The following is a 27,561-nucleotide window of genomic DNA, read 5'->3' as shown; positions in this document are numbered from 1 at the left end:
GTAATATACAAATAGCTTTGACTTAGACTTGAAAGCATGTAGCTGAGACAACCTCATAGAGGAATATCGGCAGAAGCTAAAAATAAATGTAACAAAAGCCTATATGGCCGCAAACTGATCAAAGGCCTTTATCACGGTCATACAAAACACTTGACCAATATTTTAAGCAAAATGTCTCCGTATTCAGCAGACGGCCTACAACTATGTAAAAAGAAGCTGACAAATTTTCGTTGTTTTTTTTGTTATGAACTTTCCATATAGTCCCACAGTGTTATAGGCCTCAGAAAAGGCCTATGACTTCGAAATACCCACGAAACACTTTTAGTAGGCCTATGCATGAAAACTTTGTTGTGTGGATTACGCACCCGAATTTCCTGATTTGTTTCATGTCTGCAATTGAACAATTTGAATAGCCTATAAACTACGTTATATACATTTTACATTTACATTTAGTCATTTAGCAGACGCTCTTATCCAGAGCGACTTACAGTAAGTACAGGGACATTCCCCCCGAAGCAAGTAGGGTGAAGTGCCTTGCCCAAGGACACAACGTCATTTGGCACGGCTGGGTATCGAACTGGCAACCTTAAGATTACTAGCCCGACTCCCTCACCGCTCAGCCATCTGACTCCCACATATACATATCGTGATAGGCTATACAACGTCTCATTGCCTATTTACAAGTAAATAAAATGATGAATAAAGGAATGAATTCCTTTATTTAAAGTAGGCGAAGGATAAATGGCGGCTAGCCTATAGGCTAAATTGAATTTCCAAATCGACGACTGCAACAACAAATTGTGAGTAGGCCTCTTGTGATCCATTTTTGAGTAGGCTAGATATTTCTTTAGGATATGGAGATATCTCATGAAATTTCGAAGTAAATTACGTCTGTTAGGCCTACTTCTGAGAAAGTTTTTTTCAAATTATCTTGAACCCGAAAAATACTGTTTCCTCGTGGAAAATGAACGCTTACTTTATTCAGTCTCGACTAAAATAACTCAACTAGAATAGACCGCAACAACGGCTAATACTGATGGTGATTAGCCCTATAACTGCACCACTGGGATTAAGCTCCCAGATTAGGCTATTCTAGTTTTACAATTGTATACCAGAATGAATAAGGAATTTAAAAGTAGGCCCATTTGCGACACAATGACTAAATGTTCATGTCTTATGACAAGCACTACGGCATTACGGCATTTCTGAAACACAACAGTCATTGCAAGGAAGTTTATTTCTGGATACCTCGACCATGACTCCCGTAGAGAGACATTCAAATAATCCTGTGGACCAACATGGAATGGTTCGGATATCCAAAAGAAATAGCATATTGCTTAAACTATTCCAAAACTTCAGGTCATGCTCAAAGTACATGGGTAGATTATACTAAACATTTAAATTGGGTGATATTACAAATAGTTTATTAATTGCCTTTGCAGAATAATATTCTACATAGCCTACATGTGCAGAATTGATAATCGAATTACCATATTACCATTACCACAACGGAACATTGATCTTCAGTCTGAGATCAACATTTAAAAAAAAGATCATCTGTATAGGCCTCTTCCGTCAATGCGTCCGTCCAGTTACATTAGGTCCTGTCGCCTTTAATTTATTTTGAAAGTTCGCAATCCAATAGTGATATCAACGTTTTGATTTGATCAGAGAGTTTGCAATGCCACTTCCTTTTATTGACCATGGAGTTGAGTTCTCTTTGCGTCGGTCGTCGTTGTGTGGTCTCGCTTTGGCCGCCATGTCGTCACCATCGCCCTCGGCCCACATTTCTGTCACCTGTGGATAAATTAACAGTTCTTAATGGTTTAAACAAGTTCACGCCTCCTGGTGTAGGTATTCATGTGTGTTAATTAGAATTACAGTAGGTGTGGGGGACTTTTTCATGTGTATGTATAGGTAGCCTTTCAGTTTGGAAGCTAGTATTCATCTCAAAGCTCATATCGGTAGCCTATAACAATGTTAACCGTCTACAGACAGCCAAAATCGCACATCATTCAAGTTCAAAAACATTTTTTAAGTGAGCATAACATATACATATAATACAGGCGCAATACTTAGGCTAACACTATTTCTTGACTTAAGATCAATTGAAAATAATAGTCGAATTCCTTTGTTTTGAGGTTGTGTGTCATTGAGTGATTTTAACAGCCTTGCATTGATGTGTTCACTTCTGTAGCTTTTACACATCTTGAGTAGACCAACATCAACGGTATTTTGACATTCTATTGCTTTAAGTGGTTAAACGTTTTATAGTCTAATTCTTCGGACATGTTATTTTAAGAATTTTAAGAAGAATTTGCTAAATAAAGTAACAGGGCATTGATTTCCTCTCGAAAATATATCCATTTTTATTGTAAATCCAGATGCCCTATGTGTTGGCCTAATATTTAGGCTTTTAATTTACTTGGACTGCCGAAGACCCAATATGAAGCTTCACTAAATTGTAGCCTACCATTTATATCGCTTTAATCTTAGGTAGCTCACAATTTGCACTTTACCGTTCTATAGGCCTACTTCGTGTAGGCCTTTGCCGTATCGGTCAAATTCGCATTTTTCCTTTAGAAAGGCAAAATATTGATAATTTGGCCGAAATGACATGTTCTAGCGTCTTCTTCCATTGTCATTTTTATTAAATTAGTTGGAACCTTAAATATCCGTATCTGCTTAACATTGAATGAGTCTGTAAAGTAATCCTATTAACAATAACTAAACGCTGAAAGCTATACAGACCATTAAAATAATCTATAGCCAAATCAAAGATCGTATTTCTGTTCATTCTTACAATTCATTTTCAACCAAGGTCTTGTTTTGATTCTTAAACTCCATGGATCTCTTTTCATCTGCCCAAAATTCCTGCATGCTGTTGAGTAAATTGAGTTTGCACCATTCAGGGTGTACTGTTCCCTTAAATGGCGTCTTTAGACCCTTCAGTAAGGCCCTACGCTGCAGGCGGTGGCCCAACTCCCTCCCCCGAACTTGAAGTCGACCGCATAGACAAAGCTTCAGCGTGGTGGGCTTTTACGCAGAGATGTCGTGTCGTGTTTTACCAACGAAACTCCAGTAGAACTTAAGAGATCATAAGTGCACATGAATCATATGTGTTTTGGAACTGATCCTGCTAGGCCTATATGAAAAGAATGTATAGGCTAATTTTTTTTACTAAAGTAGGCTACTTGTAACAAACGTAGCCTATGCTTTTAAGTTTTGTCAAGTTTGCTAATCGTTTACGAACTGGTTGCAAGGATGTACAATTCTTACCTTTCTGTTGAGGTTTGAATCCTTATTTTTATGTCTCTGTGCAGCTTCGGCTTCATGACTTTGAGCCGGTGTAGGTGGCGACTTCCTATCACGCCTGGTCAGTTTTGTGGTGTCTGGCCGAGAAGGAAAAAAAGGCGCAGTAGATTCTGTAGGAGCTATAAAAACTAAGGTCTGTGAGGAGCTGGCTTTGGTTTTCGTGGGCACCCTGTGCTCAATTACACATTAAAAGCTCCAGCAAAAGTCGTAGAATTTGTCAGGATTGACGAAGAGGCGGAGCGTGTGGTTGCACAGGCACTGGTTTGTTTGTGTCCCCACAATGTATTCAAATAAGACCATCAACGTGGCGACGAATGACCCAAGAATATTCGTGCAGCAGGGGTTTAGCTCATTATCGTTTCTTAGTAAATGTGATAGTTCAGGGTCACGTTACACATGCCTTCCCGCCACGTCCTGGAGCCCCATGTGTATGTCGGGTGGATTTAGGTAACGTACGGTGGGGCCGGGGGTGTCCCTGCGGTCCTAATCCGTTCTCAGGGTCTCTCAAAGCACATTAGCCTCAGGTTCCAGCCACTCCAAACATGCACTGTGGCTCACTGGGGTGTTTTGGAAATAGCTTATTGCATAGCGAAGGATTTTTTTTCTTCACATATTATAATCACAAACTAGGCCATTGCATGCAAAATGGATAATACGGACTATTCTTTAAGCTACGTCATAGATCAGGGGGCATCCCATTAAGTGATTAGGAGTTCAAATACAATTGAAAATTGATATGTGAAGGGAAAGTTCGTTTTATTTAAGCGCATTTTAAGTTAAAATACGCTTCACCTTTGTTCTCTTTCTTTCACTTTAGTTCATAGCCTATATAAAAACAGAAATGTAATGTTTGCGTTGAAATAGCACCCCAAAGCATTTTGAAGGTCTCAATAAATAATGTACAATTTCATTTTAAATGGACATTGGACATACAAGGCCCAAAAAACAGAATTACTTTCATGTAGGCCCTCGGCACCAACACGACATGCATTGTGGTCAACTAAATACTCCGGCAACCACTACCCTATCAACTACTAGTCCTAATCAATTTATTTCTGTTGAAATATTCAGATATCTCATGGGTTCCGTCTGAAAATACTATTGATCGCATAGGCATGTCAGTATTGCTGTCGTAAACCAAGCTGCATAATATTGACAACCTTTTTTTAAAACTTTTTGCAAAACATTATATTTTTCTAGATGCTATGTAGCCTAATGATGTTTGAATTTGAAGACACAACCACGATAAAATAGTTAGTGTCTGCATGGCGAAAAGCCTATTTGCCTGCAACCTCGGCCTATGTCATTTGCCGCCAGCTTCAACACCTGATTGCATTCATGCTCAAACGTCAAGCGTTACTTCTACATGACCGTCATCGCCAAATGTTGGGCAGAGGCAAATTTCATGTTGTAAATTAATGAATGCCAGAAAAAAAAAAATCTCGTTATGACACTAGCAAAGCAATTTGTCTTGATAATATTTCTTAACTTGGGAAAATGACTTCTGTACAAAATAACACAAAACCTCGATTGCAATTCGTGGTTTGCGTACATTCTAAAAACCATTACAATTAGCTATTTTTTTTCTCTGACTTGCTGCAAGCAAAGGCTTTCATTTTAGAACGAGATGACGATAAACCACCAATGTCAAGCTTTAGGACAACTAGCTGTAAGTCTAGTCACTCAAATTCTCTCTCTCTCTCTCTCTCTCTCTCTCTCTCTCTCTCTCTCTCTCTCTCTCTCTCACTCACTCACACACACACACGCACACATGCACGAATTACTCCACATGCAACACCCTCTCCCCTCACACACACACACACACACAAAATCTGTCAATTTCTGCCCTTGTCACGTGACCCACGCCTCCCTGGAATGGATGGTGATGGCTCTCCACGTCAGCTTACGTCTCAAAATTTCTGCCTAGCGGGACCTGCTTCAAAGAGGCACGAGCCACGGCGCTCCAGAGCCATGTTAAGGGCGGCTATAGAGGCGAATCCCAGATAGAACAGTATCGAGTGAAGGAATGATGGATTTTGACGAGAGGGTCCCCGTCGGATCGAACATGTATTTACCTAGTTGTACCTACTATGTGTCGGCGGGGGCAGATTTTTCCACTCTCCCCTCATTTTTGTCCCAGACCCCTTCTACTCGCCCCATGACGTACTCCTACTCCTCTAACCTGCCGCAAGTTCAGCCCGTGAGAGAGGTGACGTTCAGGGACTATGCTGCCATTGATGCGTCCAGTAAATGGGCGCACAGGGGAAATCTGCCCCAATGCTATCCCCCCACAGAGGACATGGTGCACAGAGATTGTCTGTCGGCACAGACTACCGTGGGGGAAATGTTCGCCAAAAACAACCCTGCTGCCGCTGCCGCGTACCACCACCATCACTCAGGCTCGGGATCCGCATCCAATTTCTACGGTAATGTTGGGAGGAACGGGGTGCTGCCTCAAGCGTTTGACCAGTTTTTCGAGACGGCATATGGAAATCCATCAGAAAACCATTCGGCGAACGACTACTCAGGGGACAAAACGGTCACCAAGGCGGCAAGCTCTGCACCGGAGCACGCGCCATCATGCCGGGACACAGAGGCGAAAGAGCCGCGCGAGGAGACAAGCAGCCCAGAGTCTTCCGGCAACAATGAGGAGAAATCGAGCAGCAGCAGTACGTATTAAGTCAGCGCCTTGGTTATGAGAGAAAGTTTGCAATCTAGCGCGCTGCTGTTAAAATTTTTATATGCTGTTTTATAAGCATATAAGGTTTATAGAGGGCCTGTAGATTTCCCCAACAAAACTTTGTTATAAACTACAAGATCACGTGCTTGGAATTGAAATTGGCCATGAAAAACATTGGACCAGTATTTTTTTAACGCTCTCAAACATTTTCAATAACCACATATAATGTATTACCATTAATTTATCGTGATACTGTCTTCTATTCGTCTTGTGTGTCATAAATGTAGACTACTAGCTAGTTTCACGGTTTCTTTGCGTTAAAAGAGCACTTGGGTGTAATGAGGGTGGTGGCTCTGGTTTAGGGGTTAGGATAGCACTTCGGCTAAAACCAGCCTGTAGCTAGATCGTTATGTAGTCTATTTGTATTCATATCACGGTATCAAAAATAACCGTTGAGCTAAATGGTTTATCTTATTATGGATGTTGATTTGATTTGGCAAATACAAAAAAATGTGTACCCTGCCAAAAATTATTCATGCTTAAAACGGATATATTCAAGCATTGTTAATTTAGCTGTACAATGTCACAACTTTATTTGAATTGTTTGTAAGATGTCTAATTGTGACATATGTAAATTGAGACATAGAGTTCTGGTATGTGTTAATTTGACCACTGTGTAATTTAGCTGTGAATCCTACCCCAAAAGTACATGTAACAGTCATGGATCTTCTGAATTGTTTATTGTTCCTGTGACCTGTATATTCTCTGTTTCTCCCACCCCCAGATGGACAAAGGACCCGTAAGAAAAGATGTCCTTATTCTAAATATCAAATAAGAGAACTGGAGAGAGAGTTCTTTTTCAGTGTGTACATTAACAAGGAAAAACGGCTGCAGCTCTCTCGTATGTTGAACCTCACCGACCGTCAAGTAAAAATCTGGTTTCAGAACCGAAGAATGAAGGAAAAGAAATTAAACAGAGACAGATTACAGTATTACACCACGAATCCTCTGCTATAGGATTCATTGCGTACAGACTTGACTGCTGTGTCTTTTCCTCAGACGTATGGCTGCAACAAAACGACAGTGACCACAACAGCAACAACTGCGCTCAACGGTTAATTTCAAGTTCGAGGACAATTTACTCTCCTGATTTGAAACTTGTTTCAAATCAACATGAAGACATAGTATGAACATTTATTTCTCATAAGACTTTGTTTAGGAGTCCTTCTGTCGTCACAAAGACAATTTTATTTTGTTCAGACATATTCTAATATTATTAGAGCGCACAGTCTCTTTGTTAATTTTCTTTTCACGCGGACAACCTAATCAGTCTATGCACTGACCTTGCGTTTTTGTAATCAAAGTAACTCTTGATTTTAATTTTCTGTTATTGAATCTTAGGACTCTCAACCTGGTTGGTTTACTCGTGTGATGTCGTAGGCCTACAAGTTAACACTTTTGGTTACGGACTTTGGTAGCCTATGACCAAATATGCCTAATGACTCTGCGCAGACATTGTCTCTATTTGTTAGGTTATTTATTTTGTGGCCATTGTTTACTCATGTGTAAAACTATGGCTATTGGGATACCATGTTTATTTAGTATGACCCCAGCCCATGTTAACCCCATTTTCCTCACACAACACATTGTAGTTTTTAATGTGTCTATCTGATCACGCACACATCTAATTAGAATTTGTGGTATACGGATACCGAACAGACGTTGACAACAGCCCACACCAGATATAAGGCCTAAGCTTGTTCAGCATTGCCGTGGGTTGCATTGTCGCACTCTGTGGCACACTTAAATACGCAATATAGGGCCGTAGTCTTCCGACATACGGTTTCATAAAAAAAATACATTGTTCTTTACTGCAGTCATGTAATGGAGAAAATCCTTTTGAAATGTAATGTCAGGTATCAACTGCTTGGTATGACCAACATTATTGTGTATTATCCTATATTTCGAAATTAAAAATGAAAATATTCTGGAAGGAATTAATTTTTGTGTCTGGTTATTCTGGTTTTCAGAAATGTTATAGCAATGGGGGTTTTACGCACGCTTCTCTTTCTATTGCAATATTACGCACAAATATATGCAACGATTGTTGGTGTTTAAATAAGACAGGAAAATAAAGTTTATCAATGGGGTAGATTGTGTGCTTGTAATAGGGACAAACGCATTCTAATTGAGGTGGCGAATGCAACATCATATAGAAGCCAAAGGATCTTACGTAGGCCTATAGCAATATATTCAACCATACAATACAAACACTTTTACTAATTTTTTTTGGCTTCTTAGCATCTTAAGATCTAAAAAAGTGTTAATAGAATGTTTGTAGTTTTCAGAAGACTTTTCTAAGTCCATGTTATTTGTTGGGTTGATTATTGGGCAATTACTGCATCATAGACATGGTTATTTGAAACTGTGTATTATCCGAACCTACTATTGTATGAGTCCAGTCATTGCCTTTGAACTTCTATATTTTGTGTGCATAACATTGAGCGTAAAATGGTGCTGGGTGCTGACCACGTGCTTGTTGGTAAACTTGTGAGTTGTCATTTAAGGATTGGATTCAGGACACTGTTTTCACAACAGTCTCTCAAGCGAGATTCGCCATATTTGCTGTTATCATCGCTCTGTTTATGAGCGCCTGCTGCAGCGCATTGGCGTTCATATATGACAGTCAAAAGGGCCATAAAGGCAGGGAGAGAGGCTGAAGTTTATGGTTGCTCCTCTTTGCCATATCCGGCCTTGCCTCGCGCATCCTTTACGGCGCGTTGGAATTCCGTCCCTAATTACGGGACATCTTCCCCGTTGCCGCAGCAACGCGGCAATAAAACCTGTCTGAGAGTCTGAAGCATTTGTACAATTGGAGTGCAGTGCAATAAACCGTCTGAGACCCAAGGTTATTAACTGTGTTACCAAGAAGGCGAGAGCGACGATAGGGAGAGGACGGATAGGGAAAGCCTTTGCTCGCCAACCACCTCGACTTCACTTTTTGAGTGCTTTTCTCCCTTCTAGGTTTGTCCTACTTTGAATCAATGTAGTGGCAATGGCTGAGCTGGAAAATGGACTGTTGTACCACCGGGCGGCGCTGCTGAGACCAATGTCATGGCCGTGGATATTTTCGTTTATGCTGACAAGAACCCACCACAGCCTTCTTCGAGAGTCTCAAATTAAACACGCATGCAGGTAAATCTTAGATTGCCACAATACCTACACTTTTTCATCCACTTGACGGAAATGTTCACTTCTTGTTTAAACACGCACCATTGTCTTTGGTCCTTTTGCTTCCATGGTGGTAACACGACTGTTTTGAAAATTAAGTCAATGTTCAGCATTTAAGAACAGGCCACTGGCCAATAAGGTAGGTCGTTTCTGATGGCCTGAATAAGAAACAAATCTTTATGCTGCAATGTGCTACTACATTTTGCTGAACTGGAAAATTTAGCATAAGGTAGGCTATGCTGTACATGGTACGAGGCATACTGCATAAGTAAACACCCTTTCTTTAGCCTAGTGCTTAAGGTCAGGGTTAATATCCTGTGTGAGCAATTTACGTTTCAATTTCTAAGCACTAAGCAACGGATGTTGAATGCAAAATGTATTATTAGCTCAATCGTTTTAATTAATCGTTTAAAACGCCTTTGGACAACACAACTTAGTTAACCGGCCCTATAGTCTCGTTTGAAGCCATTTATTTTGGAATCCACAGGAACTGTGTTTGGTGTCCTTCCAAAATACATCATTCTCTCTTCGTGCCAAAACGATAAAATAGTAGCTGCTAGACCAAGATTTGGTAGTGATAGCCAGATACGTGTTCCCCTTTCCGTCCTGACTGTAGAGAAAATGAGAAGGGGAGATATTGGGTGTCCCTCTAAGGCGTGGGGGGCGGGGTACCCTGGCCTTGCATGTGCGTAGACTCACTTTCTGAATCCTTTGTCTCTCGTGAAAAATAAATGCTTCCGCTGGATGTAATAAAACGCCGCATTATTGTTCATATAACTGCACTCGCGACGAACATGATCCGTTTCAAACGGCCTTCTCTGCCACTATTGGGCTTGATCAAAGCCACTGGTCAGAGTAAACTGTTAAGGGGGAAACTATAGTCGGGCAGCTGTGAAAATTAAGATTTAATAGCTACAATTAATAACGGTAACACAATATGTAATAGATAGGCCGCACATCAACAGTGTGCTGATAGCAGTGTCATGCATATGCACATGATGAATTAACGTCAACACGATATGAGTTGCTGATTTTTCCAACTTGCAGCTTAAGTCTAACTTTATCTTAAGTTCAAGTTAATTTAATTCGTTTTATTGTAGTTTTTGTACGTTTGTCTAGCTGTCCTTACATTGTTTTTGATCTTGCGACGCCTCAATAGTTTTCAAAGAGGCGCAAATATAGCTCGTTTTCCCCCCTAAAATCTCTTCACTCTCATAATTGATTAATTAGCGCCAGCTTTGTGTCTATTTCACTCATAAATATGTCAAATGCTTGTTATTTGTAAGTTTGCAATAAAACGTTTGTCAGTTTCACTGCAAGACACATTCTCCATCCACAATACATTGCTAACAATGGCAGGGTTTCCCAGATTCGTTAAGAAGCGTTCTAAGAACGCTCTGGAACGCTCTTAGAACGCTCCTAAGAAGCTCATAGCGTTAAGAGCTTCTTAACAAATCTGGGAAACCCGGCCAATATGGTTTCAAAACTAAATCCTGAATTAGCATGTGACGTTTTAAACCCCAATTTATAAATGTTACTTCAAATTCGTCTTAGACAGACACCATAGGGTGGAAGCAAACCCGGAGGGCCCCAAGCCACCTGGGCCTGGTAATGGCAAAGCTGGCCGTGTTTAACTTCAACCTGGAGCTACAACACATGGCCATGAACACTACAAAATGGAGGGATAGTTTATTATGGCTCAATACTCCAAAAAGGACACAGGATGAACGAAACAAGTTGGTTCCACTTCCACAACAATATAAATTATATACATAGACAAAATATATACATATCTTAATTTGTAGCCTAATGTACAAAACGGTAGTTCATTTAGTATGATTTATTTGTCTAGAGCTCTTCTCAAATGATGAGGCTATTTAAGAAAAAACGTAAAGGCGATGTCTAAAGTTGACGAACTACGGAATTCAAATGAATTAGAGGTGCTTGGCCACCAATTACTAGTAGCTAACCTACACTCTCGAAATCTTTTTTCAATTAGCCTTTAACTTGGCTAATTTGGTTACTTTTATTTACAGAGTTCTTTTTTTTCTTTAAGTAGCCTACAGCAATTGAAGGAAGCAGACGCCAACACAATTAATACCTGGCTATTAAACTACGTGCACAATGACAGCTATGGCGGCTTTATAATATGCCGTTTTATTATGAGGTAGATTGCCACCACCTTTACAATATTTTATTATTGTCAATACACTGACATACCACTTCATTTGTTCCTTTAGCAAGGAGTAGCTAATTACTTAATTCAATGTGCAGATTCACTAACGTTAAGAAACGTTTTTTTTTAACGAGCAGATCATTTTATTGATGGTGAATGTATTGACGAGCTTGTTAATGTTTATACATGGCCTGCATTGCAATGTGGCATGATTTATTTTGATAGTATAGTGATTTGTTATGGAATACCTAATTTAACTGCTACATTTAAATAGGTAAACGATTGTTTCACTAGTTCCAGCTTCAAACGATATACAGGTACATCCTTGACTTTACTGAGTCTGCAATTTATCTGCACCTGAGGACTGCTCTTTGCACCTATCCCTTTAGTCCAAACACGCAGACTTATCTGCAGTTAAAGCATCTACCACTTAAAATGATTTTTTTTGCAAATTCATCCTTCAAATGTAGACATCTTAGCGTTTTAAAATGACTATCAGTTTAACAAACTACGGCCTTACAGATTACATAATACTAGGATATATTATTTTGTCTTAACCTTTGTTGTGTAGCCTACCATACAATCCTACTTTTGCAGTTGCTTCCACTTTTCAACAGTTGCTACATTTCTCAATTCGAATGGATGAATGGATAAAACCACATGGAAATGTATGGGCTATATTTTGGAGTATACTTGTGTGCGCCTAAGTATTTTTAAACCAAATAAAGAAGCGCCATAATAGCCTATGTTGTGTACAAGATAGTTTACTTCCTTTTTACGGACACGGTAGTGTACACACGTTTTTATTTTCGAGTATTCAACAGACGGCCTCGCCCCTTATGGCCGTGCATTAAACTGAGGTGAGAGAAACACACTGATTGCATGGCTGTCTTTCTCTGCCTTAGCCACATGACAGATATGGTCCCGGCTGCTACGTAGCTTATGGAATGGGAGGGACTGACCGTCTCCAAGAGTTCCTATTGGTTAAAGAGTCTTCCCGGTGGAGAGGGGGGTATCTCTAATCATATCCAGCATGTTTTGCACAAGAAATGTCAGCCAGAAAGGGCTATCTTCTCCCTTCGCCAAAATACACTACAATAATGGCATGTTCGGACAGCCCGGCAGGAAATGCATTCTTAGTGGACTCTCTTATCAGTACCCGGACAGACGGCGGAGTGGGGCACTATCCAGTGAGCGGTGTATGTGTGCCCCATAACACCACCACAGAGGTGCCTTACGGACTACAGAGTTGTGGATACTACCCAGGTATAGTCAAACGGAACGAGGTGGGTCCCCAAAATATGATGTCCGCGTCAGGCGCATACATGTCAGGAATGGAGATGTGGATGGATGCGCAGAGGTCGTGCCGAATGGACCAGGAACAGACTGTGGGTCCCCAGGTTGCACCCTGCTCGTTCTCTCAGAACATTAAAGAAGAGAGTGCATACTGCCTCTACGAACCGCGGAAGTGCCAGAAAAGCTCGACCGCCGAAGACCTCACGTACTCTAGGCTAACCACAGCTGGTTCAATTTCGGGCTCGTGCACAGTCGCGGACGGAGGAGGCAGGGGTACAGTGCCTGTTCCGGGCTACTTCCGCTTGTCTCAGACACATGCACATTCTCATAAACTTTACCACGGCCCCCAGTCGAACCCTTCCCATTCTCACTTTGGCCTACACCCCCCTGCCCCGACTCGCTACCACACCCCACCACCTCCGACGTCCTCTGACCTAGCCACGGCGCACGAGAAGAGAAACACCGAGGAGATCGTCTCCTCGGAAAACGTGCCCCTCCTGGCTCATGCTCCACCAGGAGACGAGGAAGCACGAGCGTCCTCTGATGCAGAATCTTCGTCTCCTGAAGAACCAGAGGAGGTGGACAGAGAACGACCAAGGAGGACCATTGACGGTAAGTGAAGACCATAAAAGGTTTGGTCAGCCTCAGACGTTTTTTATGTATGTAAGGCAGGTATGGCGACGGATAAAAGAGGGTCGGTCTGTCAGTGTAGTTCTGAGGTTTTTATGGTCTTTAGGATCAGTGAAAATGACGTGGCTGTCTAAATCGTGGCTTCTCTAAACAGTAAGACGAAGGTTCTATATTGCCTATTTAAAGGATTACTAATTCTTGTGTTCAGATATGCGCAACACAACTGTTTGAGCACGTGTGAAAATAGAAAATAAAAGATCTGAAAAACTTGTACTGGAGCAACAACGATAAAGTTTTACTTGATAAGAAATCATTTGTTTAGACTATAAATTTTGATTCATTGATTTGATGTGTTATTTTTGTTATCTTTTGTGTGCAGTTTACAATAATAACGTTAATCGTAGTTATGATATAATACGTAGCCTAATAGGTCTAAACATATAGCTGTATTCCTTTTAGACAAAAAATAACATCACTATACCTGCCATACAACAGTCATATTATCCCTTAGGTGTTTAAAGTTTTTATACTTTTTGTCTTCTCACTTGTGTTAATGTAAACGTTCTCAAGTTCAAGCAAAGTAAGTTTGCTTGGAGAGGCCTATCGTTTAATGTACGCGCGTGCGCACACACACACACACACACACACACACACACACACACAGGCTGAGCCCATTGTTATAGCTCTAACCTAAAAGCTTGTATCTACCATTTTTTAGGAGACACAAAAAGTGAAAACACAGCCAACTGGCTGACAGCAAAAAGCGGCCGGAAGAAACGTTGTCCTTACACCAAGCACCAGACTTTGGAGCTCGAGAAGGAGTTCCTCTTCAACATGTACCTGACTCGCGAGCGTCGCCTAGAGATCAGTAGGAGCGTGCACCTGACTGACAGACAGGTCAAAATATGGTTCCAGAACCGCAGAATGAAATTGAAGAAAATGACACGGGAAAACCGGATTCGGGAACTCACGTCTAATTTTGTTTTTTCATGATGACGTAAATATAGAATTTGACTTCCCCTGAATGAGTTAGTTACTACATTTGCAAGTGTTAGGAGGCACGTCTCCAGGCCTAATAGACACGCCTCGTTTGTGCATCGTCCTATGTACGTTACTGATAAAACGTGAATGCTGTTCTGTTGCTGTGTATGGTGTACATTATTTTATTGATTCAGTTGTGTTTATGTCGCCCGTTTGGATAGGGGTCGTGTATAAGTAAGTCTAAAGGATGGAATTTGGGCAAAAAGCAGTAGTCTGGTTAGATTCTATTCTATTGATGGCCTATATATTTAACTATAAAAGTAGGCCTACATGTATTTGGTCTTTCCAAATATATTCCATATATTTGTGATCATTCTCTGAATTGATAGCATGCACCAAAACGATTCCGAAGCCTTCTCCCCTATTTTACAATGTGTTGACCACACAAAACAATGACGGCATGGAATACGTCTGATCTATTCTCTAAATGTTCACTAAAAGGCTAGACGTAGTCTATACAAATTATGTGATCATTAGGGATAGCCTACATGTAGCCTACATTACAGAATTGCTCCTTCATGTTGAATAGTTTTATGTTTTTGGGCAAACTGGGGGAATTAGAGGCTACATTATCAGTCTATCACGAGTTTATTGTTGTGTAAAGTACGCTATTCTGTAAATATAAGGATCATTCTGTGTACCGCGTAATAAATTATCAATTCACATTTGCTGAGTGGTAGATTATTATCGGTTCCTATTTATAGTTTGAAGTCTTTACTTTATATTATAGGCAATAACTTATAACATAGGCTACCTCTATTGGTGGCCAAACAATATACTGGTGATTTCTAAAGCAATGTAGGCCTATTTATAGGGGGGGTTCTTCGGGTTGTAGATTGGCTTGATTTTTTTGTACACAAACAGAACTGTTTTAAGGAGTGGTGGAACAGCTTTCGGAAACAATTTAGACGTTGCCAAGACCATAACTTGTCTAGGCCGAAGCCCTGCATGTAGCTCGGCTTTTGTAAAGTTTTATTACTCGCTTCTAGGCTATATGACGATTCTCGCTCCCCACAAAGATTCAGTCGTGTGAGAGCCGTTAAGACGGAGAGGAGGCAGTGCTAGAAATTGGACTTGCACGGATAGTAGCCTAATATCTGCTCCTCTGGAATTATAGTGGAACAAACTCGTCGAATAAATGGTGAGTGAATATGTCCTTATGGCTGTGAATTTGTGTCTAACAATTTTTAAAACGATGCTCTGGTGAAAACATTAGTAATTGAACGTGGAAATATATGTTTGGATCACTTGGGTTATTTACCACATTCAATTTCGAAAACACTGCTGTCAAAATCAACCCGAAGTCCGACGAGAACGTGGTGTTATGAATTGGCTGTTATATCCGACTGTCGAGTGGTTTAGGTAGTTTCATGTTGTTGGGATCCATTTTAAAACTCTGCAACATAAAACTGTCTTAATTGCCCCAGTGAAATGCATCTAAACATCATTCAACCAAATGTAGAACATACTTGGTTCGGATTCGTTGCAACAAAATATGAATTAAGCCTATAGCTGTTGAAAGTATAGGATATATTACATTTGCTTAACCTGCCAAGACTGACTTGCTGCAGTTCATCTGTCTTAATATTTCCCGACTTACATTTTCACATTGTTCGACTTGTAGTTGTTGAGCCATGGTATGCCTGGGTCTAACATTAATCTTGGTATATGGTAACATTTTGCGGGTTGGACTTGGAACTAGCGTGAGGCTAGCATGTTTTCTGTCACTCGTGACGAAGACGTCAGACAAGGCCTCGGTTACGACCAATGCAGTTGAGGGGAAGGGGAAGTTGAGTGGACAACAGCGACCTCAGTGGCGCGCCGGTGGGCAATAGAACCGGATGCTTCCGCTGCGCAATAGAGAGGCAACACAATAGAGGGGAAGGGCTTTATGGCGATATTTAGATCCACCAGACAGGCTGTTATCTGCGGGCAAAAGAAGTCAATAGCCCCTGTGGTAAACTGTGTCCGTGTTAAAAACACCCTGATTTGGTTTACTGCCTGAGAGCCATTGCCCTGTGTCTTTCTTTTTCCTTTGAAGCTGTTTGTGCACTGCTTTAGTGCGCAAATCCTCACAATCTCTTTAAATTCACAATAATTGTCCAAAAATGTGAAAGCACACCTAAAATATTGAACCTTTTTATATGTTGTATGTTTTTTTTAAACTGTGGTTGAAGGTTATTGCACAACATGGTCACTTAGTTATTCACATGTTTGCATCTTTCAAAAATGAAGTGGATTACTTATCCCTGAATTGCCTGTGGCCATTTAAGGTGTTGGCCCAGCTTTTAGTTAATTTGATGGCAATAAATAGAACAATTTCTGCGTGCAGCCATCGCCCTGCTCTTAATTTAGTTTTTGTGTTGTTGTTTGTTTGGCCTAAGTTTTGTGAAACATAACGGAGCTCTACTCTTTAATTTCCCTTCAATGATTAGGGCCTATAATTTTAGTAATCCATCCCGTTGCTGCTTTCGTCGCATTTGAAATCCACACCCCAAATCCCGTTGCTGTAGCCTGAACTTTGCATTGGTCAATTGCAAGAGTGCATTGCATTTTGCTTGAGGTGTAATACAAACGCATAAGCCTATATTTGCACTCATATTTTGATAAACATTTTCAAAACTAAGCGTATGTAGGCCCTATAGGCTATAGACCTAACACACAATTTAGGATAGCCTACGCAATTTTATTTTATTTCATGCACTGTTTGAAGGCGCTGTCTCTAATAATAATAATAAAGATATGATAGAAAATGATAACGTATTCATATAGTATCTTAACGATATGACTATACACATATTGGGTTAATGTGCTTGGTGAAACACATAGGTTGGCCAAGGTAGGGCCTACAATTTTATTCAAACTATTTTAATATTTCTTGTTATGCTTAATTCTAATTGAATACAGCCACACGCCAAACGTAGTATTTCTAATTTAAAGGAGGCCTACGCTTTGCTTAAAACATTGATTAAAAAGATCAGTGACTGATTGTATAGACAACGATTAACCTTTTCAGTTTAGTTTAGCTTGCATAAGTGTAATAGTTGTGTAATAGTAATTGTATAACAGTAGCATACAAATACAAATTAATATAGCCTACCCTATAGATTTAGGTAATTTGGCATTGTGCGTAATTTCCCCCATATTTAGATCATTTTTGTTTTCATTCATGTTCGGCTGCATATCTGAAAAACTTTGTACTACTATAATTTCAATTATAATAGTCGATTTTATCAAGGCTATTGTTTGCAAGATAAATAGGCAAACTTCGTACAAATACATTTTTTTAATTGTTTTTGTCTTTATTTATACGTTGATTGATTTGCATATAAATGTTTATAACGTTTTAAAACACTTGGATATAGGCTACAGGATACGTTATGTACGATATGTTATAGTCTAACTGACAAGATCAAAATATATATATTTTTTACTACCATTTAGTTATTGTGTAGCTTATGCTACCATGGTAAGACGGTTGCAAAGAGGACGTGAAGTTGTGCATAAGCTTAGAAGCAAACACAAAAAACAAAGATTTGAAATTTTCCACCAAGATTATTGCGTAAATGTCTCTTTCTGTGGTATGCTATGGGTCTTTGTTTTGGCTATAGGCTACTGTATGCCTGTTTCTTCGTAGTACTAAAATATGTTTTTAAAATATGAAAATGTAAGAGGCATCTTGTCACAGCTGCTTAAACGAGTAGCATGCAACATGGTTATCTGTTTTTGGGTTGCATTCCTTAATAATATGGTATACGTGGTGAAACTTCAGAAAGTAGGCCTGTGCACGTTTATGTTATTATGTTTCATTCGTGTCGTCCAATATGGCTGCCGTATTCCTTCTAAATAGAACCCCTGTGTGGTTTCTGTTAATGTCTTTGGCTGATGGTCCCTATAAAATGCCTTGTTAAAATTAGCTTTCTAAGTATATGTTTTATATCGTTTTTATATCTATATTGTGATTCAAACACCTATTCTGTTTGGGACATAATTTCCAATATTCTCTTTTGAACCAGCAAACACTATCCCTTTTAATTGTCTATCTATGCAAGTCTTAAACAATAATAATTCTTTACTTTAAAAACTAGACGTTATTACATTTTAGGACACAGACCCGAGAGCATTTAATGGTCAAAAGGATTGATTTATCCTTTATTGTTCAGCCTTTATGATCACGTGCGCGCGTTACCCAATCGAATGGTAGCTTGCGTTTCAACTAGTACTAGACTGTAGTTCTTTGAGGGGCCAAGTTGGTGCTTGATTTCTTCAGATTGTAATTTTGTGAGGGTGGGTTACCGCATGTGTATGTGTGTGTGGTGTGTGTGCGCTTGTTTTTGTATGTATCTGTGCATGTTTGCGTTTATGTGAAAGTATTTTTGCCATGTCGACATCCGGAACGCTTACTAGTTACTACGTTGACTCCCTCATTCTGCCCGAGAGCGAGGAGCTTTCCGCTCCCAGATATTCCACCGGTCACGGGGGGCTTCAGCACCCTCGACAACCCACCTCCCTTAACGACCTCACCGAACATGGGCCCTGCACCTTCTCGACGAAAGCCCCTGTATTCAGCCCATCTTGGAGCCATGTACCGGCCCAGTTTCCAGGCGCCGTGTCCTCTGTCTATCACCACCCTTACGGTCACCCCCAAGGCCCGGCCACTGGGGACCAGGATGGTCGCTACATGCAGTCGTGGCTACTGGAGCCGATGTCTGGCTCTTTGCCCCTGACCGGATTACCGACAACCCATCACTACGGAATCAAACCAGAGAGTCTGGGCGCAAGAGGGGATGGCGCGCTGCCTAGCTCACACACAGCACTGCTGCTCTCTGATTTCGCGAACGGGACTGTGGCGACGGCATCCCCATTGGACAAGGATACGTTGTCGGGCCATACCGCCGATCAGAACGGAGAGAGCGAGGAAAAACCGGCCCTCGATCCAAGTAAGTGCTGCTCCATCTTTTGATACTTCTGTAAAGCTGTGGGATGAAGGTAGCCTTTACATGTGTGGGTTGTGAAGGGGTTACACTTTAGAAAAACATGCAATACCAAGCGTGCCAGTGATTTATATGGACTTGTTAATAGGCTGTGTTTCTGTCGCCGTTCTAATAACAAGACACTGTAGGTTTCAGATCTAAACACGTTTGCAGCGGTGTGGGCTTGTTATAGCTGATGTCGACCATAGTCCAGCTATTCTTTCCACCCAAAATAGGAAAGTGTTTTATATCAGACTCAACACTTTGGCGTCATGTGTTTTGATGTTTGGGTCAGCAACACCAGCCTCACACTGGTCTCGCACCCCCTTTTTCCAGATAACCCCGTGTCCAACTGGCTGCACGCGAGCGCCTCAAGAAAAAAACGCTGCCCGTACACCAAGCATCAGATCCTCGAGTTGGAGAAAGAGTTCCTCTTTAATACGTACCTAACGCGGGACCGTAGGTACGAGGTCGCGAGGCAGCTAAACCTCACCGAGAGACAGGTTAAAATATGGTTTCAAAATCGTAGAATGAAGATGAAGAAATTCAATAAAGACGGACCAAAAGATGATTGACTGAATGGATAATTAAATCAGAACGTAAATATTATATGAGGATTTTTGAGAAACATCTACTCTGGCCTGTTTTTAAGCCTACTGTCTTATTGTTTTAGCCTAACAGAAGCTATTATTTGTCGTGTAAGCATGTCCGGCTTTACTCGTCGGTTTGATGCAACTACCTTTATATTGCACAATTGACAGTGTTGACTTGTTTTTGTTTAATATTAAATAATACCTCGGCTCCGAGGGCCAATGTGTAAGATGTGTAATAGGCCTGATCTCTGTGCTCGTTTGGGTGTTCGTTGTGCATTCTGTGTTAGTGTGTTATTCAGGTTCAACTGAGTTTTTTATGTTATTACGTTTGTAGTCGTTTTCTCTTCATTGTTAGTCCAATTACTGATACGTTGTATTTTAACATAGACTGTAGACTAACGTAATTATATAATTTTAAATGGGTGCATGAGCCTCAAACGCTTTTTGAAATGCATAATAATATTATTGGTAGAAGCTGTTTAACAATGATATCCTAGTTTTGACTACCTAGACGTCTCTCAACTAACTGCAATTTTCGTTGTGAGGCGATAGAATGCTTCAGAGTGATTCTGAATTATGTCTGAATTTCAGGGAGTAACATTTTAAAATGACAGTTTGTTAGTGCTAGAGAGAAAAAGAAATACACTGTTATGTAGGTAATGAATACCTCATGGTCTGGCGACCGTTCAGATGTTGTTCACAAATGTAATTTGTAATTTATTTATTGAATAAAACAAATTATATCTGCAAAGGCATCCATGTTGCATTCTTAAAATGTAATTAACATTCTAATGTACGCAGTAGCTTGACTTTAAGGAAGAATTAAAAGCATAACGCAGTAGCCTACTTTTAAAGAATAGGCCCACAAAACATCCTTGGCTAAATTCCCTATTTACTTACATTTATTTTCTAAATGACCAAGGTTAGGCTTGTTTTGGTCTACACGCTAGACAAAAAACAACACATAAAATATTTTATAAGGAGTTTTATTGCGAAGAGTGTCTGCCGCCTTAATTTCTATAAGCTTTAGTTTTCATTCATTTAAGGATGTGAGCACACTTGGTGTTGCCCAAAAACGTGAAAACACACACAAACACGCACTTGCACAAACACACACAATTGCTGGTGAGTTGCTTGTGTTGGCCTAGATAGTCTAGTCCACGGTTGTGATAGTCTGTATGCGTGCGCGTGTGGGTGTGTGCTTGGCTCTTTTAAATGTGTCGAGATTCCGGGCAAATAGGCAGGCCCTGCGCGGCGCACTTTGCTAGGCTGCGCGTCTTGGCATAGGATGTTGTTAGCTGTATACAGCCATAAAAGACAATTACCGCTATAACCGTTTATGGGGTGCAAAGCGCTGCAAGGCGAGAGGACACAACACAAGAAAGATGTTGAGAGCTACGACAGCTGAAGACTGAAATAATGTTGCAAATGTATTTTTGTTCAGCTATGACAAGCCAAGTCATGACACTACCACTCCAGTCACTTCATTGACGTTTGTCTTGGCCGCCATCTTTTTTTCCTTTGACAAATGGAAAGTAGAGGTCAAAGTATTGCCTTAATTGAAAGAACCCACCCAATGATTGGATCTTGGACTTTTCTATTCTTTTCCATTCAATAGTTTCAGTCTATATGGCGGGGTTCCCTCGTGTATTTTTATAGGATATGCATACAAGACGTATTATGTTAATATCTTGAAAACCAAAGACCTGTTCATGCTAATCACAAATCCAACTGCACTTTGGAATTGTAAAATCGTATTATCAGGGACAGAAACTCCACTGTTTTATTAGATGGATGCCACATTTTCGGTACATGAAATAAGTAATAGATGATAAGCTAGGAGAAGAACATAACTTTTATCGGGCCATATTGGTGTTGTGACGCGCTGGACGCAGATGGACCAAAACTTCAAAGGCTTGGCCAGAGACAGAGCAATAAAACGCCTGGTCTGCTATACTGTCTGGCATTCCACTTTTAATGGCTTTATGGCCGTCCAGACACAATTAGGCCGTTTCCAGAACTCGGCACCCATTTGTTTTTCTCTTTCTGTGGGACTGTGGTATAGGACAAAAGGCAAACGGAAATGATCAGTTTTATTGGAGTATCCCCGACGGTTACGCGCAGGACTCATGGTCATCTCGATCCACCCTTTGTTTGTACATGGCCTGGGAAACTGTCTCAATCAGTTTCTCTAGAAGCCTCTTGTTATAGATCGCGAATGAAAAAGAGCAATTAAGCAAAAAACATTATTTTGACGATTTGTTTTCACTTTATACTAAATTGTTGATTCTCCTCGATAGATCTGATGCAGCCACGTGCGTTTTGCCCCCAGATACGTAATTTACCATCGAGCGTTTTCACCTTTTTCTTTTCATTTTTTTTGTCTCAGGGTTAGTGGGTGTGATTGCAGCAGAGAAAATATGCATGCGCATTGCACCTTAAACAGTTCTTCCATTTCCCGGAGGATGGCGCTAATGTTCCATAATGCAACAAAAAATGGCCTCCAGCCTAGGACCATCCCTTCTTAACCTGGAAAGGGCATTGACATGTAAAAGTCCAACAAGTGATTTCATGCTTTGGTTTTACACTAGTTATTAAATATCATAATAGATCTCTTGTTCTCCGAACAAGTGTGTTACCTTAAGTTAAAATTATCCCAATTACAAATGGGGCAATTTTGTAATTTCCCAAATTACAAGTGGGATACTAATTTGTGTTATAAGCTCTCCAATATTTTTGTAGCCTTATTTTAAATGAAGAAGAAAAATTATACTAATTCCAGTAGAATTCACACAGCATATCATGTTCTGCCTGTTATTGTGCACATTGTATGCTACTGTTGGATAGATTTAAAATATATGGGCTATTTATTTTTGTTGACTTGGACATACAGGTTATGCAAAAAGCTTGCTTTTGTATCATTAGTAGATACCTAGCCCATTGCCGTGCGCAACAAATACCTGTAACAGTTGTATTATTGGCAATAATTACGAATTTTAAAGTCAAAAAGCCAGACTTTCTAACATAGTTCTTGCTTATGAAATTGTCTAGTGTTGACAAAAACAAACATCGACATAGTCATAAACAAGAAGACATTTTTTGTTTATTGTTGTTTCAGCCACTAACTTATGTTGCCTACTAAACATTTTCAGACAAAACAAGGTCTTGCGTTTTTATGTCTAATCCGTTTTGCTGAGACTGGTCAAATAAAATATGAATGACTGTGATTATATTTTGCCACAATTTGTTACTCAAAATAGTTAATATAGGCTAGGATAGGTCTATATTGAGGATCTCTTTAATATCTGTTTAACATATCTCTTGCATGAACACTGATTAATAGGCTATACCAAACTGGTCGGCACGGCATCATTTTAATGTTTTGCACCAGAAAAGACAGTGCTAATGCCATGATATTTAGATAACACTGTAGGCAATAGTTTTGTGAAATCCCAAATTTATGTTAGATTATCCAGAGTGGCATGTTTAAAACACTGATAAAACGGGAACATGAAGCAGACTTTTAATATGCTTTTACATTGTCATACCTGTCATACCTGTCTATTGGCTTAAATATTTTGTTGAGCATTTTCCATGATGTCCAAAGAGAGAAAGTGTGCGAGTGTGTGTATGAGAGAGAGAGAGAGAGAGAGAGAGAGAGAGAGAGAGAGAGAGAGAGAGAGAGAGAGAGAGAGAGAGAGAGAATACACCGTGTATATGTGCAGTCTGTCTCATAATGAAATCTCGACCAGCGCGCTGATTGGCTACAGTGATCACAGGGCTATATCACGTGGATACGTTCTTTAGTCCAAGGGAAATGGGGTTCGGTGTAAATCTAGGGTGTATTGCTGTCATATATCACACTACCTCGTAAAAACGACACTGAAGATTCTGGGCCAACAAATCACAGGGAAAAAAATGAGCTCTTATTATGTGGATGGTCTTTTTAGAAAATATGTGGGGAGCGGTTCTTTCTTTCCAAATGCAGATCAAGGTTCTGGCGCTCATAGACCCAATGTAGAGGAACATGCATTGGTTCGCAATGCTGTAGCCTTTGCCTATCCACCGTCACTGTCCGGAGTTTACAACGTCAATAATGCCACATACCCAAGTCACCCAATGTTCACCCCCGGTTATGGCCAGGGACCGGACGTGGACGTTCTTCACAACAGCTCCTTCGACCAGAGCAGTCTGTTTGGCGACAGCCGTGTCCAGTCTAGACCGGCGCCCCTACCCTCACCGGCGGACAAACACTACCGGATGTACCCATGGATGAGAACATCAGGTATGGTCAACGCATTTACAAAACCTTGGATACTTGTACCGAGCTTTAATGGTTCATTTAATTCCGTGAACCCATAGAGATAGCATGGAAAAAATCGTAAAACCTTTATTGCGAAAGTAATGAGTTCTGTGGTCGTAAATTCATTAGCCCTTCGCTCTGTAATGTTCACTGCGCAGAAACCTTGCCGTAGGGGGGAGGGGGGGGGGGGCTCTAACAATCTTGTTACACTGCTAGCTTCTTTGACCCTTTGTGGCTGTAATATAGCCCAAACCTTTAGAAACTGTAAATCTGTGGTATTGGGCTTAAGTCCCTCTTTAGTTGTATGTGGTGAGACATGCAGAGGCAAATGTTTACTCTTTATTTTTACTTAAAGCTCTGTGTAAGATTTGTCTGTGCTGGCAGACATGTTTTCATAGGCTAGATGTTTAAAACAGCTAGTTTTTTATTAAAAATACTTAACAGCTTGGGTATGCTTGGGCTATTAGCCTACTAGCAGAATTAATTAATTGGAAAAGCATGTAGTGAACAAACTCCCATCCAAGCTGGAGGAGGAATACACATGAATGGAAAATGAATTATTATTATTGTTTAATTGAAGATTACAAAATAATTTCAAATAGACAAGAATCTATTTTAAATGTTTTATTTACATTTCGATAATACAACACCTGTATATTAGTATTTTTAAAATAATCCTTGTAGATCAGAATGCACGGTGAACGAAACTCTGTATTTCACAGACCAAAATAGAAAACGCGGCCGGCAGACGTATTCCCGGTATCAGACACTGGAGCTGGAGAAGGAGTTTCACTTCAACCGATACCTGACCCGCAGGAGGCGCGTGGAGATATCACACGCTCTCTGTCTGACAGAGAGACAGATCAAAATTTGGTTTCAGAACCGCAGGATGAAGTGGAAGAAGGATCACAAGGACGACCAGTCTTCGACCTCAGGTGTCACTGGTGAAGGCGGAAACGTGGACATTGATGGGGATCCAGTAACCGAAGAACAGTCCAAAGCAGATGCAATCATCACAGGAGTATCCCCGTCCGCCGACATGAAAACAGAGTCCACTGTTAAGAAAGGAGATGAGAAAATAGAGGCCCTTGATGAAACAAACACTTCATAAATATTTTTCTCTCTCTACTCTGAATGATAGCACTTTGTTCGCCAAATATATTAATGATGAGAAATGACAAGCAGGCTTAACATTTAAAGGCTTTCGTATAACAAAACAAAATAAGCCAATAATGCTGTTATGCAGTTGGCTGTTCTGCACATCAAATGGAACGAATACTACCTATTAAGCTGTATAACTCAATTTGTTCATTGAATTTAAAGAGAGACATAACCAACTAGCATTTTCAAAAATTACATTCGCTGGAAAGCAGTTGACATCGAATAAACATTCCTTCACAGAGACCTACCGGCATACAGGCTAGGAAGAATTTGGTTAATGGTCTTATTACATTTATGTCTACTTTTAACAGTTTTGTAGACTATTCAACATACACTAATGGAACTTTTTCGCATGTTTTTTTCCCGTGTATCAAAGGAAAATAAATGGATGCGTAGAAGTGCCTTATGCTAAACACACTGGAGGCAAATGGGCCTGTTAAATAGCTGAACGTCAACATGGAGCTGCTGTTTTGTGTTCATAATTATACCATTGTCAAGTGTTTGGGACCATAGTCTTTTCTAGAAACGTTTGCATGATGTTAAGTCAGCAATGGGCAGTCTACCTCAGATTTCCTAAGCCTCAAAGCAAATATCTTAAGCTCTGCAGTTTTTGTAGAGGTTTGAAACTGATAAGTTTGTGTATTGTGTTTTTATTTTAGTTTTGCTCTTCATTCCTTGTCTTTTGTCATATAAATGCTTTAACAGTTTAAACTTTTGTTTGCGTTTTTATGTATCCACAAATGTGTTCTGTGCACTCTTTATACTTAAAATAACAAGTGTGAAGTCGTCTTCATGAAATGTGGAGGCAGGCACAGGAAAGCATCTGGTTATTTTCCAAATGTATTGATATTTGTGCAAATTGAATGATAGAATAGTGTTATATTGTTGAAGTTTAAAGCACTATGAACCTTGTTATTTCACTTGGCATATGTAAGCTATTGTTCTTAATAATAGGCTAATGAAGGATGTTGCACATTTTGTCATAGGCCCTATAAGACAAATATGAAATTTAGCAGCCACCAAAATCATAATTGCTAAATTAATAGCAACAAAAAAAGAAAGTTTTAGAATGTCAGGGAATATTCGAGACAGCCTATAGATCCAAATGGAAGTCAGCTAAATTATCCTCGAATAATGCTATATTATAAAGAACTACAGAGCATCAAATGTACAAACAATTGCACAACAGTTAAATGTCATTTTGAAGCATTGACTATATGATACTAGGGTGGTAATATGACGAAATCCGTGCTATCTTTGTTTAAAATGCAAAATAAATCAGCTGGGGAGAATGAGACTGGGCAGGCTGGGACTGTGGAACTCACTGCATTCACCCTTCTCTCAGTAAGATGGCGCCTGCCTGTGACCTGCCCCTTTCTCTCCCACCCCCTCTCTCGCCCTTCCTCTCACTGGGTCATAAATCCGTTGTTGTTTATGAAAATTTACAACAGAGCAATGCAACTTTACGACGTTCGGTGGCTTTCCATTGGTTGCAGCACGTCACATGGCAAGGAGCCGTGAACATGAACTTTTTACATATAATTTCCTTTACCGGAATAGAGCAGCTCTCATTTTACTGTCTCAGTCTACCACCGAACCCTTTCAGAGCTTCTGTTTCATATCCTAGTCGATTCATTTTTCACCGTTTCTTTTGAGTACTTCCCTGCAATTCTGCAGGATCAGAGTAAGATCCTCTGGCCATGGGACCGTACAGTTTGGACACATGAACCCCTCCCCTCTGTTGACGGATTGGCAAAATGAACGGATTAAACACACGTGTAGCGCTGGCCCTTCGAGTTTTTGGATCCATACAAAGATTCATCTGGAGTGCCTTGGGATCTTCCACGTTGGTCTCAGGCCGCAACTGCGTTTCCTCCCGGTGTCATATCCACGCTCCACGAGACCGGGACACGTCAGACACGGTAAGAATATGAACGCTTCCCAAATTAATCTGTAATGTCTCTGCCTTTGCCAAGGAAAAGTAATTTGGACATTAAAAAATGTACGTTGAACGTTTCAGTCTGGTAGTGATTAATTGACAGAGCATGTGACACGATAGCTTATTTATTTTGTTTGGCGCTAGGTGTAGGCTTAGGCTAATATGTGTGAAACAGGTCACATTTACAGGTTTCTTATAATATATTATTAATATACTGTTTTTC

The 27,561-nt window shown here is 40.2% G+C and overlaps 4 protein-coding genes and 1 long non-coding RNA gene across 6 annotated transcripts; 4 read left to right on the top strand and 1 right to left on the bottom strand.

Annotated features, from left to right (window-relative positions):
• Positions 1–1,219: 1,219 nt before the first annotated feature.
• On the bottom strand, positions 1,220–24,134 carry LOC134040804 (uncharacterized). Of its 2 annotated transcripts, none has more exons than XR_009932922.1 (3): positions 24,043–24,134; positions 3,280–3,392; positions 1,220–1,797 (listed from the first exon to the last, which is right to left on the bottom strand). It is a non-coding gene; the product is annotated as an uncharacterized LOC134040804 (long non-coding RNA). The 2 variants fall into 2 exon arrangements; XR_009932921.1 differs by lacking the exon at positions 24,043–24,134 and adding an exon at positions 15,970–16,095.
• On the top strand, positions 5,259–7,983 carry LOC134040894 (homeobox protein Hox-A11a-like). Its single transcript, XM_062487052.1, has 2 exons — positions 5,259–5,984; positions 6,780–7,983. Exons 1-2 carry the CDS (start codon positions 5,342–5,344, stop codon positions 7,010–7,012), a joined length of 876 nt encoding a protein of 291 aa, XP_062343036.1. The 5' UTR covers positions 5,259–5,341; the 3' UTR covers positions 7,013–7,983.
• Positions 12,444–14,469, top strand: LOC134040800 (homeobox protein Hox-A10-like). Its single transcript, XM_062486900.1, has 2 exons — positions 12,444–13,310; positions 14,047–14,469. Exons 1-2 carry the CDS (start codon positions 12,452–12,454, stop codon positions 14,319–14,321), a joined length of 1,134 nt encoding a protein of 377 aa, XP_062342884.1. The 5' UTR covers positions 12,444–12,451; the 3' UTR covers positions 14,322–14,469.
• Positions 15,788–20,678, top strand: LOC134040801 (homeobox protein Hox-A9-like). The gene is made up of 2 exons (XM_062486901.1): positions 15,788–19,309; positions 19,679–20,678. Exons 1-2 carry the CDS (start codon positions 18,751–18,753, stop codon positions 19,915–19,917), a joined length of 798 nt encoding a protein of 265 aa, XP_062342885.1. The 5' UTR covers positions 15,788–18,750; the 3' UTR covers positions 19,918–20,678.
• LOC134040803 (homeobox protein Hox-A7-like) lies at positions 23,662–26,110 on the top strand. Its single transcript, XM_062486902.1, has 2 exons — positions 23,662–24,220; positions 24,961–26,110. Exons 1-2 carry the CDS (start codon positions 23,854–23,856, stop codon positions 25,347–25,349), a joined length of 756 nt encoding a protein of 251 aa, XP_062342886.1. The 5' UTR covers positions 23,662–23,853; the 3' UTR covers positions 25,350–26,110.
• Positions 26,111–27,561: the final 1,451 nt, after the last annotated feature.

The sequence above is a fragment of the Osmerus eperlanus genome, chromosome 20, assembly GCF_963692335.1.
Source record: "Osmerus eperlanus chromosome 20, fOsmEpe2.1, whole genome shotgun sequence".
Lineage (NCBI taxonomy): Eukaryota > Metazoa > Chordata > Actinopteri > Osmeriformes > Osmeridae > Osmerus > Osmerus eperlanus.
This window is presented reverse-complemented; position numbering and strand designations above follow the sequence as displayed.

Coding starts and splice junctions, on each gene's coding strand:
- LOC134040894 (XM_062487052.1), top strand. CDS start 5,342: ATGATGGATTTTGACGAGAGGGTCCCCGTCGGATCGAACATGTATTTA. Junction 5,985..6,779: donor GGAGAAATCGAGCAGCAGCA/GTACGTATTAAG, acceptor TCCCACCCCCAG/ATGGACAAAGGACCCGTAAG.
- LOC134040800 (XM_062486900.1), top strand. CDS start 12,452: ATGTCAGCCAGAAAGGGCTATCTTCTCCCTTCGCCAAAATACACTACA. Junction 13,311..14,046: donor ACCAAGGAGGACCATTGACG/GTAAGTGAAGAC, acceptor ACCATTTTTTAG/GAGACACAAAAAGTGAAAAC.
- LOC134040801 (XM_062486901.1), top strand. CDS start 18,751: ATGTCGACATCCGGAACGCTTACTAGTTACTACGTTGACTCCCTCATT. Junction 19,310..19,678: donor AAAACCGGCCCTCGATCCAA/GTAAGTGCTGCT, acceptor CCCTTTTTCCAG/ATAACCCCGTGTCCAACTGG.
- LOC134040803 (XM_062486902.1), top strand. CDS start 23,854: ATGAGCTCTTATTATGTGGATGGTCTTTTTAGAAAATATGTGGGGAGC. Junction 24,221..24,960: donor CCCATGGATGAGAACATCAG/GTATGGTCAACG, acceptor TGTATTTCACAG/ACCAAAATAGAAAACGCGGC.